We start from the raw sequence: 14,447 nt of genomic DNA on the forward strand, positions 1-14,447 counted from the left end.
TCCTGTGCTATCTCTTCAAATATTTATTTTGCTTTGATCTTTCTCTCTCCTTCTGGAATTCTAGTTATACCTATGTTATTCTATTAGGTATTGTGCCATGGCCTGTCTTGGATGCTCTCTTTTGTCCCACTTCCTCCGCTACTTTTTTTTTTTTTTGGTAAACTTTATTTTTTAGAGAAGTTTTATGTTCACAGTAGAATTGAACAGAAGGTAGAGAGATTCCCCCTATAACCCCTGTTCCCACATACATATAGCCTCTCCCACTATTAACATCCCACATTACAGTGGTATGTCTGTTACAATCAATGAACCTATGTTGACATTATCACCTAGTGTCTGTAATTTACATTAGGGTTCACTCTTTGTGTTATATATTCTATGGTTTTTGATAAATGTACAGTTAGATGTACCCACCATTCTTGTATCATACAAAATATCTTCTCTGCCCTAAAAATCTTCTGTGCCCACTTAGTCATCTCTCCTACCCCATAACTTCTGGCAGTCACTGATATTTTTACTGTCTCCATAGTTTTGCCTTTTCCAGAATGCCATATTGTTCAAATCATATAGTATGTAGTGGTTTCAGATTGGCTTCTTTCAGTTAGTAATATGCATTTGAGGTTTCTTTGTGTCTTTTCCTGGCTTGATAGCTCATTACTTTTAAGTGTTAAATAGTATTCCATTGTCTGCATGTACCACAGTTTATTTATCCATTCACCTCTTAAAGGACACCTTTCTTTCCTGTTTTGGCAATTTTGAATAAAACCGCTGTAAACATCTTTGTGCAGGCTTTTATGTAGACATAAATTTTCAGTTCATTTGGGTAAATACTAAGGAGTGTGCTTGTTGGTAGTACTGGTTGATTGTAGTCTGTGTATTCTGGCATATTCATTTTATTCTAAAGTAATTTTCAAAAGACCTGAATAGACATTTTTCTGAAGAAGGTATATAAATGACCAAAAGCTACATGAAAAGGTATTCAACATCACTAGTCTTCAGGGAAATGAAAATCAGAGCCATGATGTATCACTTCACACCTTTGTTAGGATGGCTTTTATCAAAAAGTTAAGAGATATATTCTGGTTGAGGATGTGGGCAGAATGGAACCCCTTCACTGTTCGTGCAAATGTAAACTGGTAAAGCCTATGGAAAACAGTATGGAGGTTCCTCAGATAATTAAAAACTACCATATTACATAGCAATCCCACTTCTGGGTATATATCCAAAAGAAATGAAATCATTATCCCAAAGAGGTAGATGTACTCCCATGCTCATAGCACCATTATTCACCATAACCAAAATATGGAAACAACCTTATGTGTCCATGGATGTATGAGTAAAGAAAACTTGTTGTGTCTATGTGTGTGGAATCACTTATATGTGGAATCTTGAAGCGGGGGTGGGGAATTTGTAGAAAAGTGGTTGCCGGGGCCAAGTGGTAGGGGAAATAGGGAGAGGCTGGTTAAAGGGTACAAACTTTGTTATAAATGAATATTGTCTGAGGATCTAATGTATAATATAGTGACTATAGTTGATAACACTGTTTTGTGTAATTGAAATTTGCTAAGAGAGTAGAACTTACTGAATGTTGGGACCAAAAAAAAAGGAAAAGTAAATAGGTGAGGTGGTGGATTTGTTAATTAACTCAATGGGGGAAGCCCTTCATAATGTATCCATATATCAAATCATCCCGCTGTAAGTAACAGTTTCATTTGTCAACTGTACCTCAGTAAAGCTGGAAAAAATAATTTCTTTCTTCCTTTCTTTCTTTCTTTTTATTTTAGTTAACAGGATTACCTTTGAGGTTATTTTGAAAGTTTTGAGTTGTACAGCACTTGATTCTTTGCTCCATTGTGGAAAGAGCTTTACAGCAATGATTACTTCAGAGTTACCAGTGTTACAGTAAGTATTATAGCTTTCTTTCTATTTTTTTAAAATGCATGTAACACTTTTCTGTATCAAAATGCTCTCATTAATAAGACATCAAATATGTTCTCTGATAGTTGGGTAATATGTTTGAAGTAAAAGAACTATCAGAGGATGTAATTACTATATCCATCTATAGCCCTTGCATCATAATGTCAGCATGTTCTGTGTTACTGAACAAAAAACATGTTACACTGTCTTATATTAGGAGTCAGCAAACTATGAACATGGGCCAATCTGGCATGCTGACTGTTTTTGTAAATAAAGTGTTATTGGAATAGAGTCACACTGATTCCTTTGCAGACTGTTTATGACTATAAGTTGTAATAGAGAATGAATTAATCTGCAGAGCATAAATATTTTGTTTGACGATTTACAGAGAAAGTTTGTAGACCTCTATCCTGTATCACACTGTGTGTCTAACCCTCTCACCCCCATGCCAGAACTTCTTTTCCCTGAGATTGAGATTGTGATTGGTGAGTCCTTGGCATTTCTGGTGGCATCTCATTATTAGATTTTTTTAGGGTTGTAGGACAGATCTAGAATTTGATCTTATTATGAATTCTTTGGGAGATGAGATCAGGGTAATGGCAGATACTTTTCTTTTTATACGTGTCATTAAGCTACAAATTAGGAATCTGCATACTGTGATCCTTTATGATAACAGTGCTTTAGATATAATGAAAGTGACCAACAGTATATGTAATTATTTATATGTTTTTATAGTCCCAGATCATTTATATGTGTCTTCTCCAAGAGACTGTAGTCACCTTCCAGTGGTCTCCTGGCCTACTGTTTTTCCTCTGGAGCTCTAAGACAAAAAGCTATCCAAATTACTTTACGTGCTAAAAACCCATCAATACCTACCCTCCTTTGTTTGTCCAAATATAGGAGATACAAGCCCTTTCTATTTACTTAACTTCAAGCCTCTTTATTAGCCTTAACTTGAACATAATACCAAGTGTGGAGGTCTCCATATAGTATTTGTTCTTTGTATTTTTGTTTTTCTTAATTCTGCCTGCAATGCCTATGTGTATCTTTCCTTACCTGGCCATCTTGGTAGTCCTGTGGGTCTTGGCTAAAGTATGCCTCCAGCAAAGCTCCTCTGACTCCTCAAAGTTGGGTAGGTTCCCTCCTGTGCTCCTGTCATACTCTACCCTTTTTTTAATAGTATCATACTTAACATAATGTTTTATAACGCTTTCTTATTGTTTTTGTCTGAACTTTGTACCTTTGTGCTTTATTATTTTTTTTCTTTATTTTTTTTTTTGCGGTACGTGGGCCTCTCACTGTTGTGGCCTCTCCCGTTGCGGAGCACAGGCTCCGGACATGCAGGCTCAGCAGCCATGGCTCACGGGCCCAGCTGCTGCGCGGCATGTGGGACCTTCCCGGACTGGGGCACGAACCCCTGTCCCCTGCATCGGCAGGCGGACTGTCAACCACTGTGCCACCAGGGAAGCCCTGTGCTTTATTTTTGTATGGCCAGCTCCTAGCACACTGCTGGGTATTAGGCACACCCTTTGTAAAATATCTCTTTGATTAAATATAAAACATAGGTTGTATTTAAATAGATTATATTTAACAAGCGATTGCATGGTCATGATAGTATTTAACATGTTTTGTGGATAACTGTATTTTTCATAAAAATGTAAACTTTTAATATGATAATGGATAGTAGTGATCTGCGAGATGGGTAAATGAAATTTGCTTTTAATCTGTCAGCTGGAGATGTACTCTTGGTGAAGTTGAGATCTAAGAAGCATTTATTGAGTACATAAAACAATTTTCTGAGGATATTATCTTCATCGATCCATCTAACTATACCATGTCTACATTGTAGAGGAAAGGAAACATGATATGTCTCTTAGTATTGGTAAACTTCAGTTTCTGTCATTTGTAAAGTGAAGATAACATATTGGCAATTAATTTCTAAAGTCTCTTCAAAAACAGACAAATCTTTTGATCCCATGATTGTTAATGTTGTATTCAGTAGTGATTTTTCTAATTGAGATACTAGAAAGGTCACTCTAGTGAATGACCTTATTATTTCTTGGCTTGCTTAGTCATTATAATGACAAATGAATTTGTTACCTTAGCGTGTTTACTGTTGGGTTGGCCAAAAAGTTCGTTCACGTTTTTCCATTACATTGTTGGAAAAACCCGAATGAACTTTTTGGCCAGCCCAATATTAAGCATCATCAAATATTGTCAATTACCACATATTATATATTCCACCAAATGTTGTAGTACAAGGAACTGTGTTAAGCTCTGGGGAGAAAGAGCAAGTGGAAAAGACTCAGTCCTTGTTGCCATGAAGCTTATATAGATAGATATTAATCAAATAATCACAAATGTATGGATTTAAACTGCCCTTGGTGCTATGAAGGTAAGATAGAGGATTTTATTAGAACTTTAACACATGCCTTGATTTAGTCTACTTTTCTAAGGAAGAGACATGATTCTTAAACCTGAAGTGGAGGGAATTTGGGGGAAGAAGAAGGGATCAGGGTGTTAATTCCAGACTTAAGGAATGGCATGTGCAAAGACCCTGAGGTAGGAGGAATCATGGTATGTTTGAGGGACTGAAATAAAGCTGTTTGTTATTTTTCTTTTTTCAGGATTGAGGATGGAGAGTGGTGTGAAATAAGGATTGCAAGTAGGGTAGGGCTGTATCATACAGGGACCTGGTAGGTCTTATATTAAGAATTTTGAGGTTTTTATCCCCTAGAAGCAGTAGGAAACCACTGTAGGGTTTTAAGCATGGGATATATATATATAATAAGATATACACTATGAAAATCACTGTTAGTACAGTATAGCGATTAGATTGGAAGTGGCAACAGAAGAAGCAAGGAGTCCTATTAGGTGAAAGGTGTTGCAGTGTCCAGGCCAGGGATGATAACAACTTGAACTAAAATGATTACAGAGGAAATGGAGAGAGGAAGACAGAATTTAGAGAGTTTTAGGGAGCAAAAAAAATCATTTATAAGGTTCGATCTGATTCTTCCATTCTCTTCTTTTATGTCCGATAGTCTTATAAATGTGCTTTTTGTAGAGCAGTTGGTTGACGTTTGAATTTGCATACTCCAGCATTCTCTGTCTAATCTAGAGAGAGATTTGTTGATGTGTAATAAGAATTAATTAGAATTAATGTGCAAGGACAGTTGTTACATCTCTGTTTGTGATAGCTTAAAAGTAGAGACAATCTAAGTGCTCATAGATAGGGAATGTATTATGGAGTACCATTCAGGAATCCTATGTATTTGTATGGAAAATCCCTATTAATTTAAATTTTAAAAATTAAAATACATTGTTTTGTATTTATGTATATATGTACCAGAACATAAATATTTATGACAGAGTATTGATGAAACTGTAAATAATCTTGTTCTGCAGATTGAGGTTCAGAGTTAGGGTATGGTGAAGTGAAACTCTTCCTTGTATTCTTATATCTTCTCTTGCTTGAAATTAAAAAACAAAAATTTATGTATCAGATTCTAATAAACAAATAAATGTACATATATATACTAATTGGAGTATGTTAGTTATCTGTTGGTAATAGCTGTCACCTTCTAAGCTGGCTGAAGTTTGCGGAATTAGAAGACAATTGTACTTTTTTCTTTTGTCAGTAAACTATATTGCTCAAGGTTAAATTAATTTCACTGATGGGTCACATATTATATGATGGAACCAACCTGCTTTCGTAGTTGCCTGGAGATTTCAGTAAGCATCAAAAGCACTAGTGTATTCTGTCCACGTAAGAGAAATACAAAACATATTATTTGCATTCTAGTATCCTGCTGTGGAGATAGAGAATTCACGTTTACCTTGAGATCTAAGTGGACCCTGCCACTTGCTAGTTGTGTAAATATGGACAAGATGATCAAGTTTCCAGATCTTTTGTTTCCTCATCTGTAAAATTGGGACAGCAGTATGTTTTCTTACAAGGTTTTGTGCATATTTATTCTAGATAATGTATATAAACCAGCACACAGTATATGCTAAACAGTCTATTTGGACTGTAGTGAGGAGAAAAAGCAGAATGATTTATTGTTCTTTAGTAGAAATGAATAAGATCAACTAGATCAGTGATTGAAAAACTTACTGATAGTGGCTCAGAAGCCTGTTTTTTTTTTTGGCGGTACGCGGGCCTCTCACTGTTGTGGCCTCTCCCGTTGAGGAGCACAGGCTCCAGACGCGGAGGCTCAGTGGCCATGGCTCACAGGCCCAGCTGTGGGCTCTTCCCGGACAGGGGCACGAACCCATGTCCCCTGCATCGGCAGGCAGACTCTCAACCACTGCGCCACCAGGGAAGCCCTCAGAAGCCTGTTTTTATAAATATTACTGGACCACAGCAACATCCATTCATTTACGTTTTATCTATGGCTGCATTCATGCTATGGTCCCAGAGTTGAGTAGTAGATACAGAGCCATTAAGACCCCTAAGCCTAAAATATTTATTATATAGCCCTTTAAGAAAATGTTTGCTGACCCTTGGACTAGATCAATATTACTTATAGTTTTAAATACCAGATTACCTTTGAAGATTTGCAAGCAGAGAAGGAACATGATATGAGAATATTAGTGACAGTAGTGTGTAGAGTGTCTTGGACAAGGGGAATAGTAGAAGCAGGGAGATAAGTTGTGATTAATTCAGGAAGTTGTGATTATGGTAATAATCATGAAAAGAATGAGAGACTGAGTTAGTATACAGAGGACAACTCAGGAGGACTTTAACTGATGGCACAAAAGGAAGACTGATGTGATTATAGGAATTTGAGTAAGACAATAACAAATTTATATAACAAAGCACACTTGGGCATTAACTTACTAAATCAGTTAACCAGTGGTATTACCATGAACAGAGAGCTAGAAATAGTCAGAATTGGACTTAATTTTATATGTGTTATTTGGTGAATTTGAGGTGGCATGCAAAGAAGCATGTTACATGTGCAGTTGAAAATCTTGAATTACAGATAGTTAGGTCTGTGATAATATACTGAAGTCATTTGCATAAAAGTTACACATCGAGTGGATGAGCTCTCCAAGAGAGGGTAGTTTAAAGGGAGAAGAGCAAACAGTAATGAAATGAGCTTTGAGGAATCAACACAAGGAGGGAATGGAACTAAGAGCCTTCAGTGGTGCAGTTTCAGTAAGTTGTGAGTTGAGCTTACCCTTACTTCTATTTGCTTTGTACCCTTCCTGCTATTTGCAGTTTTATGCAGATCCTTTATACAGTTAGTAATGTAGAACTCAGTGAGGATGTTTTTGTTAATACTATCTATACCTTTTTAGTGCCATGCTGGGGCCAGCCTGTACTGGCCTGGAGAGCTGAATATTAAATTTCCAGGAATTTTGTGACCTCGTTCAGTATAACATAGCCATTATAAAAAGTTAAATTATGCAAACTTAAAATTAATTAAATCATGTTAAAAACAAAAGTAATAAATACTCAAAACTCATCATTTCCTAATTATTTTACATCCTACTATTTTCTGTGTTCTTGAGGTTTTTATTTACACCTATTATTGTATGTATGGTGGAAATACTTTTTAGTAGTGTACTGCTACTGTTAATTACTTCTCAACTCTGTATTTGGTGATGTCACTTTGGTAGTTTGAATTTGGCTGCGGGGGGAGCATTCACATTATGAAAATCAGCAAACGCTACACATCAGGGCTCAGTTTATTGTTTCGTTGTTTGTGGACTCAATAAAGTGATGGAGAAATTGTTAATAACAGATTAAACTTAAAGGTGTATCAAGTCTATAGTCATTACATTATGATACCACAAAAAATTGAGGACGTATCCTTCTAGTGTTCGAGAACTATTATGTATTCTGTTCAGTAAAAATGTTGCTCCCAACATTGACCAATTAGTGAAGTTCCCACAAATGTCTTTGTCATTTCATTTGCATTCTATTCATTAAAGTGAACAAAGATATCAACTGTCTTTCATGTCAAAACCCTATTTGTTCATCAGTTGCAACCATAGGTTAGCTAGGGATACAAGAGTTTGGCAAAATTATCAAAATCATTTTATATGAATCAATTAGCTGGATAGAATTTACAATAAAGAATATTGTGCATTTTATTATTCTTTGTAAGTTGCATGCTATGCATCCTTTATATTGTTAACATTTCTAATAATTTATGCATATATTTTTTGAAGAGCCAGTTGTTAAACATTGACCAGCACACTTTTATTATTTTATAAAATAAATAAAATTTCTCCCAAGCTTTTGTCTTTTTTATATTGAAGAATTAGTCTTTTGCAATTGTTATTTTGCATTTATATGTTGTATAGCAGCTGCCATTTCCACAGTCATTTCCTTGTCTGTATTTCTCTATTTGGGGAATCATTTTATTCAGTGTTATGTGATATTAGCAGGGAGGGTAACATTTTCAATTTGCTAAAGATTTTTTCTGAAAGTGGAAGTATAAACCACTTCTAATCAGCCATATGTGTACATATAGCAGGAGGTAAGGAAACCAGTGGAACAGAGCTGCATTATAAATATGTATATATTATTAATTTGTTCACTAAAATAATATATCATATTTTCTAGGGATTCAACTAATGAAACTACTGCCCATTCTGATGCTGGCAGTGAACTTGAAGAAACAGAGGTCAAAGGAAAAAGAAAAAGGGGTCGACCTGGCCGGCCTCCAGTATGTATATACTTGTCGTCTTTGTTCCTTTAACGGTTACCAAGTAAAGGGGCTTGATATGAGTTGTTAATTCTAGTATTGTTAACACTTTTTCAAATCTCACTGACACATCAGAAATTCTTGGAAACTTTGCTTCATAAATTGGCTTAGTAGTGGTTAGAAAAAGGAAATTAATTATCTTTTCTGCTTTCCATGCTTCTCTTGTAAATAAATGGTGGTCCATGTGAAGGCATTGAGAAGATGATCAACATGGAATGAGGTGTAGTTAGTTATGATTTCTTTGCCTTTTATTTTTAGATGCAACTCAGATTTCCTGTGAGCTGCTAAGTATGCATTTTGGTAGTATTTGGGTCCAGTGTCAGAATATATTCTCATTTATACATGATTGAGAAATTTAGAAAAGCTCTAGGTATCCTTACTTTGAGGTATATCTTTATGTAATCTGAATACACAAGTCGTCATTTAATTGAAGGTGGTATAAACTGTCAGAGACAGTAGTATCAATGTGTCATTGGGTTAAGGCTTGTACTATGTTACACTCACCTTTATGGTGGGATTTGCTATTCATAGTTTTAAAATTTTATTTTATAAAATTTATTATGAAAAATTTTAGCCTCCTTCTCTAGGAGGCATGACAGTATAATAAACCCTCCATATAACTCTTACCTAGCAGTTACCAAGTCATGGCCAGTCTTTCTTTCCCATGTTATTTTGAAGGTCATTCTAGACATAATTCCATCTTTAAATATTTCAGAATATATCCTAAAAGATAAGGGCTTGCTTTCTCTCTTTTTTAAACATCACTCCAATATCATTATCATAATGCAAGATAACAGTATTTTAGTAACATCACTGATTAACACATTTAAAGTTTATAATCATTTCATAAATATTATCTTTTAAAAAATACAGTTTGTAGTTTGAATCATGATCTACTTATTGCAATTGATGGTTATGTTATTTAACCAGTTCTTATATATATATGTCCTTTGTAGTGACTTAAAATTTTTTTTTATGTTATTGCTGTTCTATCAGTATTTATCTGTTTGCCACAGTCTTCAATTAGCTTCAGTGAAACTCCGTAACTTTTACTTTTCCAGGACAATCTAACAACAACAACAAAACGGATAGAAGGATGACTTCTACAGTTTTCTCTACACTTGCTTTTATCCTCCACCTTTATTTAAAGGGAGAAAAATAGTGGAGGAAAAGACATATAGTCACTCTTTATAATCCTTCTTAATTTTTAGAAGTATTTGGTGGTATAGTGTTCCTTAAAAAACATTTTGGGAAAAGTGAAAAAGTCTTGTACTTAGAAGCTGAAGACTATTTTAGTTCCCCTTGCTAGTATGTGATTTTTCTAAGACTATAGGTGAGTTGCATTGCTTTCTCTAGGATTCATAGTTTATAGGTACCAAATTGGAAATAAGACTAAAGTTGCTTGAAGGTTGTAAAATAAACTGCCTACATGATTGCTTACTTGAATTTGTTCCCCTCCAATTAAAATTCTTCACTTGAAGATTCAGATTAAGTGCTGTCTTCTTGAAGAAAACCTTTTTTTTTCCCTTAAAGAGAATTTATCACCCCTTCAGCAGGCTATTGTATTATTTTTTATAACCTATTTAATTTTGACTTGTCTACAGCTGTATCTTTGTAATATTTTGCTTTCCTGATGCAAAGGAGTCTGTGTATCCAAACGCTTAGCTCTTTTCTGGTTAGAAATTAGATTTTATTTTTAGTGAAATTGCTACTACATAATCTAGCAGGTAAATAGTACATGTTCATCCCATGTTTATACAATTGAAAAAATGTCAGCCTGCATAGGATAGTAGCATTCTAGAGACTTGTATTAGACTTTAGTCTATATTTTCACACTCATTAGTTCACATGGCTAGCTATACTTCCAACTGACTCAGACCTATTTCTTGATCTTGGAAACAACAGAACTTCCTGAGTTTCTGCTCTGGGGTTCGTACTGAGCTGAAGCTTTTTATGTCATTTAATCTTCACACCAATACTAGGAAATAGGTCTTATATGCAGTTTACAAAGTAGAAAGCAAAAATAGAAAGTGGTATTTTGCATAAGGTCACAACATTGCATAAGTAGCAAAGCTAGGATTTCAATTGATAACCTACCTCCCAAACTTTCCTCAAGAATGCCAAAATGCCAAGCTGTTAATTAAAATTGAGAGGTATAATTGTCAGAATGATCATATTTGAGTTATTCCACAGTACCTGTTCTGAAGATTGCTTGGACATTTTCTATTGACTGGCTCCATTTTGAACAATTCTAAGTTTTGACTGATACACTCTTTGTTTAGCTATTTTAATATTGTTCATACTTGTTAAGAGGACTTCATGGATCTCTGGTTTTATTAATTTACTCAGTCAAATGAAAACAAATAATATAAGGACCTCTGTTTTGCACAGTATTATTTTCTCTATTTCTAAATTCTTAGGAGACATCTCATCTTTGGTATTTCTTTTCAGTATACTGTTACTTCAGAGAGGTTTGTTTCTTATTAAACCACTCTTATTTTGCAGATGTCCTAATTCATATTTGTTATTATTGTGGCTCTCTATCCAAATGATTATTGATCTCTAAACAAACACTATATAGTATCATGTTTATTCTACCCCTGTGATTGTATTAGCAAATAATGGACATTATTTCTCTGTCTACACAGTACTCCCTTGGTGATGTCCAATCTCATGACTTTAAACACCATCTGTAAGCTTATGTCACCCAGATTTTGTCTCCAGCTTGGACTTTACCCCTGGACTCCAGACTCATATTCAGTGCCCATTGAGAATCTTCATTTAGATATTTAATGGGCCCAGGATGTTAAAAATACCCAAACTTTCAAGCTTCCTATCCCCTGCTCACCCCTTTTCCATAATGGCAGCTTCGTGCTTCTGGCTGCTCAGCTATAAATCTTGTAGTCATCTTTGAGTCTTTCTTTCTCAGCCTATATCTAGACTATCAACACATCCTGTCTAATTGATTTGCAAATTGCATCAGTCATTTTTTACTACAACACTGGATTCAGCCACCATCATGTGCCTTTGCTGAAACTTACGAGGTGTGCTCCTTGTCTCAGGGCCCTGTGTCATCTTCTCACTGGGGCCTCCCTGTGGATGGTATCTAGAATTGCGTATCTTCCCTCCTACCCAAAGGGACTTACTGTCCCCTTCCTCCATGTGTGTGTGTGTGTGTGTGTGTGTGTGTGTGTGTGTGTGTGTGTGTGTCTTTTCCCCTTTCTCTATAGTACTTATTGCCATCTAACGTAGTATACCTTTACTTATTTGCTTTTTGTCTGTCTCCCCCTACTAGAAGGTAAGCTGCATGAAGGCAGGGATTTTTATCTGGTTTGTTTACTGCTGTATAGTAGTGTTCAACTTTCAGTAAGCGTTTATTGAATGAATGAATGGTGTTTAATTTTGTTAAATCATCACTCTTTTTACCCTCAAGTGTTTAAAATTCTTTTTATTTTGAAATAATTTCATACACAGAAGAATTCCAAGAATTCTGCAAAGAATTCCTATGCAGATTCTTCATGCAGATTGTCCAAATGTTAGCATGTTACTACATTTGCTTTATCATATTTTTTTCTGTCTATGTATACACAGACACATAAATGTAAATATATATTTATATATAAAAATTTATATTTGATACCAATTATTATTTTTGAAAGTTGCAGACACGAAGCCACTTTACTCTTAATGCTTTAGTATGCATTTTCATAAAATCAAAGATATTCTACACAACAACAGTACATGTTTGAAAATCAGGAAAATAATATTGATATAATACTGACCTTATGTACATATACTTCATTCAGATTTTGCCTGATGTCCTAATAATGCCCTAAGCAAAAGAAAAAATATTTTTTTCCCTTGGTTTAGAATCCAGTCCAGGATTTCATGTTGCATTTAGTTGCCATGCAAATCAGCACATCTGTAAGCTAACCCATCTTTAGTCTCTCGTTTAATGTTTTATTAAGGGTTTTGTTCTCTTTATTCTATTTAAGTGAGAACCAGCACTTATATTCTTAGCATTATTTAACTTTCATATTTATGTAGGCTGAGTAAGAAGGGTAAATAAAAAGAGGTACAATTTTTACTTTTATGTCTGTGTATTCATACACATAGAAGATGGAGGATAGCATACACAACAAAATATTAACAATGAGTATCAGAAGGAGAGGTTAACAGGTGAATTTATAAAAATTGGATATTCTAAATTACTTGGTACTTTTGTTTATAATCATGATTTTCATGATATTTATATATTTTACATAATTTTAATGGCTACATAGTATTCTGTGTGAAATTATTTATTTAAATAGTCTCCATTGTTGAACACTTATGTTAAAAATTCTTCACTGATTTAAACCATGCTGACATAAACTTATATCTCAAAAATAAATTTTGCTCTAGAGCCATAGATACTTTTTATCCTAAATTCTTAAAAGTAGAATTGATTACTCAAAAGATATGCCATATGTTTTGAAAGTTTTTGATGTGTAGCGTTGCCTTTTACGCAGCAAAATATATGGCATTACCTGTTTTATAGTAAGTTGAATTGAGTACACTGATTGTTAAATATTTTCTAATTTTTAAGTACTGTAACATTTCATCAGTATGTTCTGAAATATTGGTCATTTGTGTTCCGAATTGTCTGTTGGTCATTTTCCATACCACTTTTTCTATTTTTATTTTTCTAAGAAATAGAAATCTCTTCTTAAAATAATTTTTGTGGCTTAAACCTACATACTTTTATGATCCCTTTTGGAAATATATTTATCAGTTGGACTTGTATCTCCTCTTCTCTGTCAATTAGCTTGTTTTATTTTGAAAATTTTTCATTTAACTAGAGTTTAGTTCTGACTTCCTTAATTTTGCTAAAAGATACCATAATTTTTCCAGGAATCTAGAATTAAAATGTGAGTCACTATTTAATTTCCTCATCCCAAGTCCCTTCCCCGTCTCTCCTATATGTAATGAGATTCCGAATCTCATGAATTTTTATTTCACAATGTCTTGTACATCAGTCCCTTTTACATTTCCCAAGTTCCTTTCTTTAGGCCTCACTTTATAGGAGTCTGTATTATTGTCTTCCTAAGTTGAGGCACATATTAGGGAAGAGATCCGCTTTCTGTTAGTGGAGGAAAGATTTCCTAGGCAGGTAGTAGTTGGGGTAGATGGAGTAAGCTGATCATGTTCTACCAGGGAGACTATATCTCTAGGGTGAGTGAGCATACAAAGATCTGTGCTGAGCTACATCTGGGCTAGAGCTAGTTGTCCCTGAGACGAACTGATAATGGACAGAACTCTAGCTCCAGAGGAACTGGGTTACTGGCTAGGTTACTAAGGCATTAGTAACCTACCAATTAAGACAAAGGCTCAGTTTTTCTGGGTTTTTTTTTTTTTTGCTATTAATTTATTTAAATTGGAGCATAGTTGATCTACACTATTGTGTTAGTTTCAGGTGTACAGCAAAGAGATTCAGATTATATATTTCAGATTATTTTCCATTATAGGTTATTATAAGATATTAAATATAGTTCCTTGTGCTGTGCAGTAAATCCTTGTTGTTTATCTGTTTTAGTAGTTTGTATCTGTTAATTCCATACTCCTAATTTATCCCTTCTCCCCTCCCTTTCCCCTTTGGTAACCATGTTTGTTTTCTATGTCTGTGAGTCTGTTTCTGTTTTGTATATTGATGCATTTGTATTATTTTTTAGATTCCACATAGAAGTGATATCATATAATATTTTTCTTGTTTGACTTATTTCACTAAATTTAATATTCTTTGGGTCCATCCATGTTGCTGCAAATTTCAGT

The 14,447-nt window shown here is 34.5% G+C and overlaps 1 protein-coding gene across 2 annotated transcripts in view; it reads left to right on the forward strand.

Moving 5' to 3' along the window:
* Nucleotides 1-14,447, forward strand: part of STAG1 (STAG1 cohesin complex component) — a 419,314-nt gene that overhangs the window by 125,362 nt on the left and 279,505 nt on the right. Inside the window, exons 2-3 of one of the 2 annotated variants that reach the window (XM_019934217.3) lie at nt 1,785-1,902; nt 8,495-8,597. In XM_019934217.3, the coding sequence (XP_019789776.1) occupies nt 1,874-1,902; nt 8,495-8,597 (132 nt within the window). In that variant the 5' untranslated portion in view covers nt 1,785-1,873. The remainder of the gene's footprint in view (nt 1-1,784; nt 1,903-8,494; nt 8,598-14,447) is intronic. The other variant, XM_073803799.1, reaches the window with a different exon arrangement.

This window comes from Tursiops truncatus, chromosome 4 (assembly GCF_011762595.2).
Source record: "Tursiops truncatus isolate mTurTru1 chromosome 4, mTurTru1.mat.Y, whole genome shotgun sequence".
Taxonomy (NCBI): domain Eukaryota; kingdom Metazoa; phylum Chordata; class Mammalia; order Artiodactyla; family Delphinidae; genus Tursiops; species Tursiops truncatus.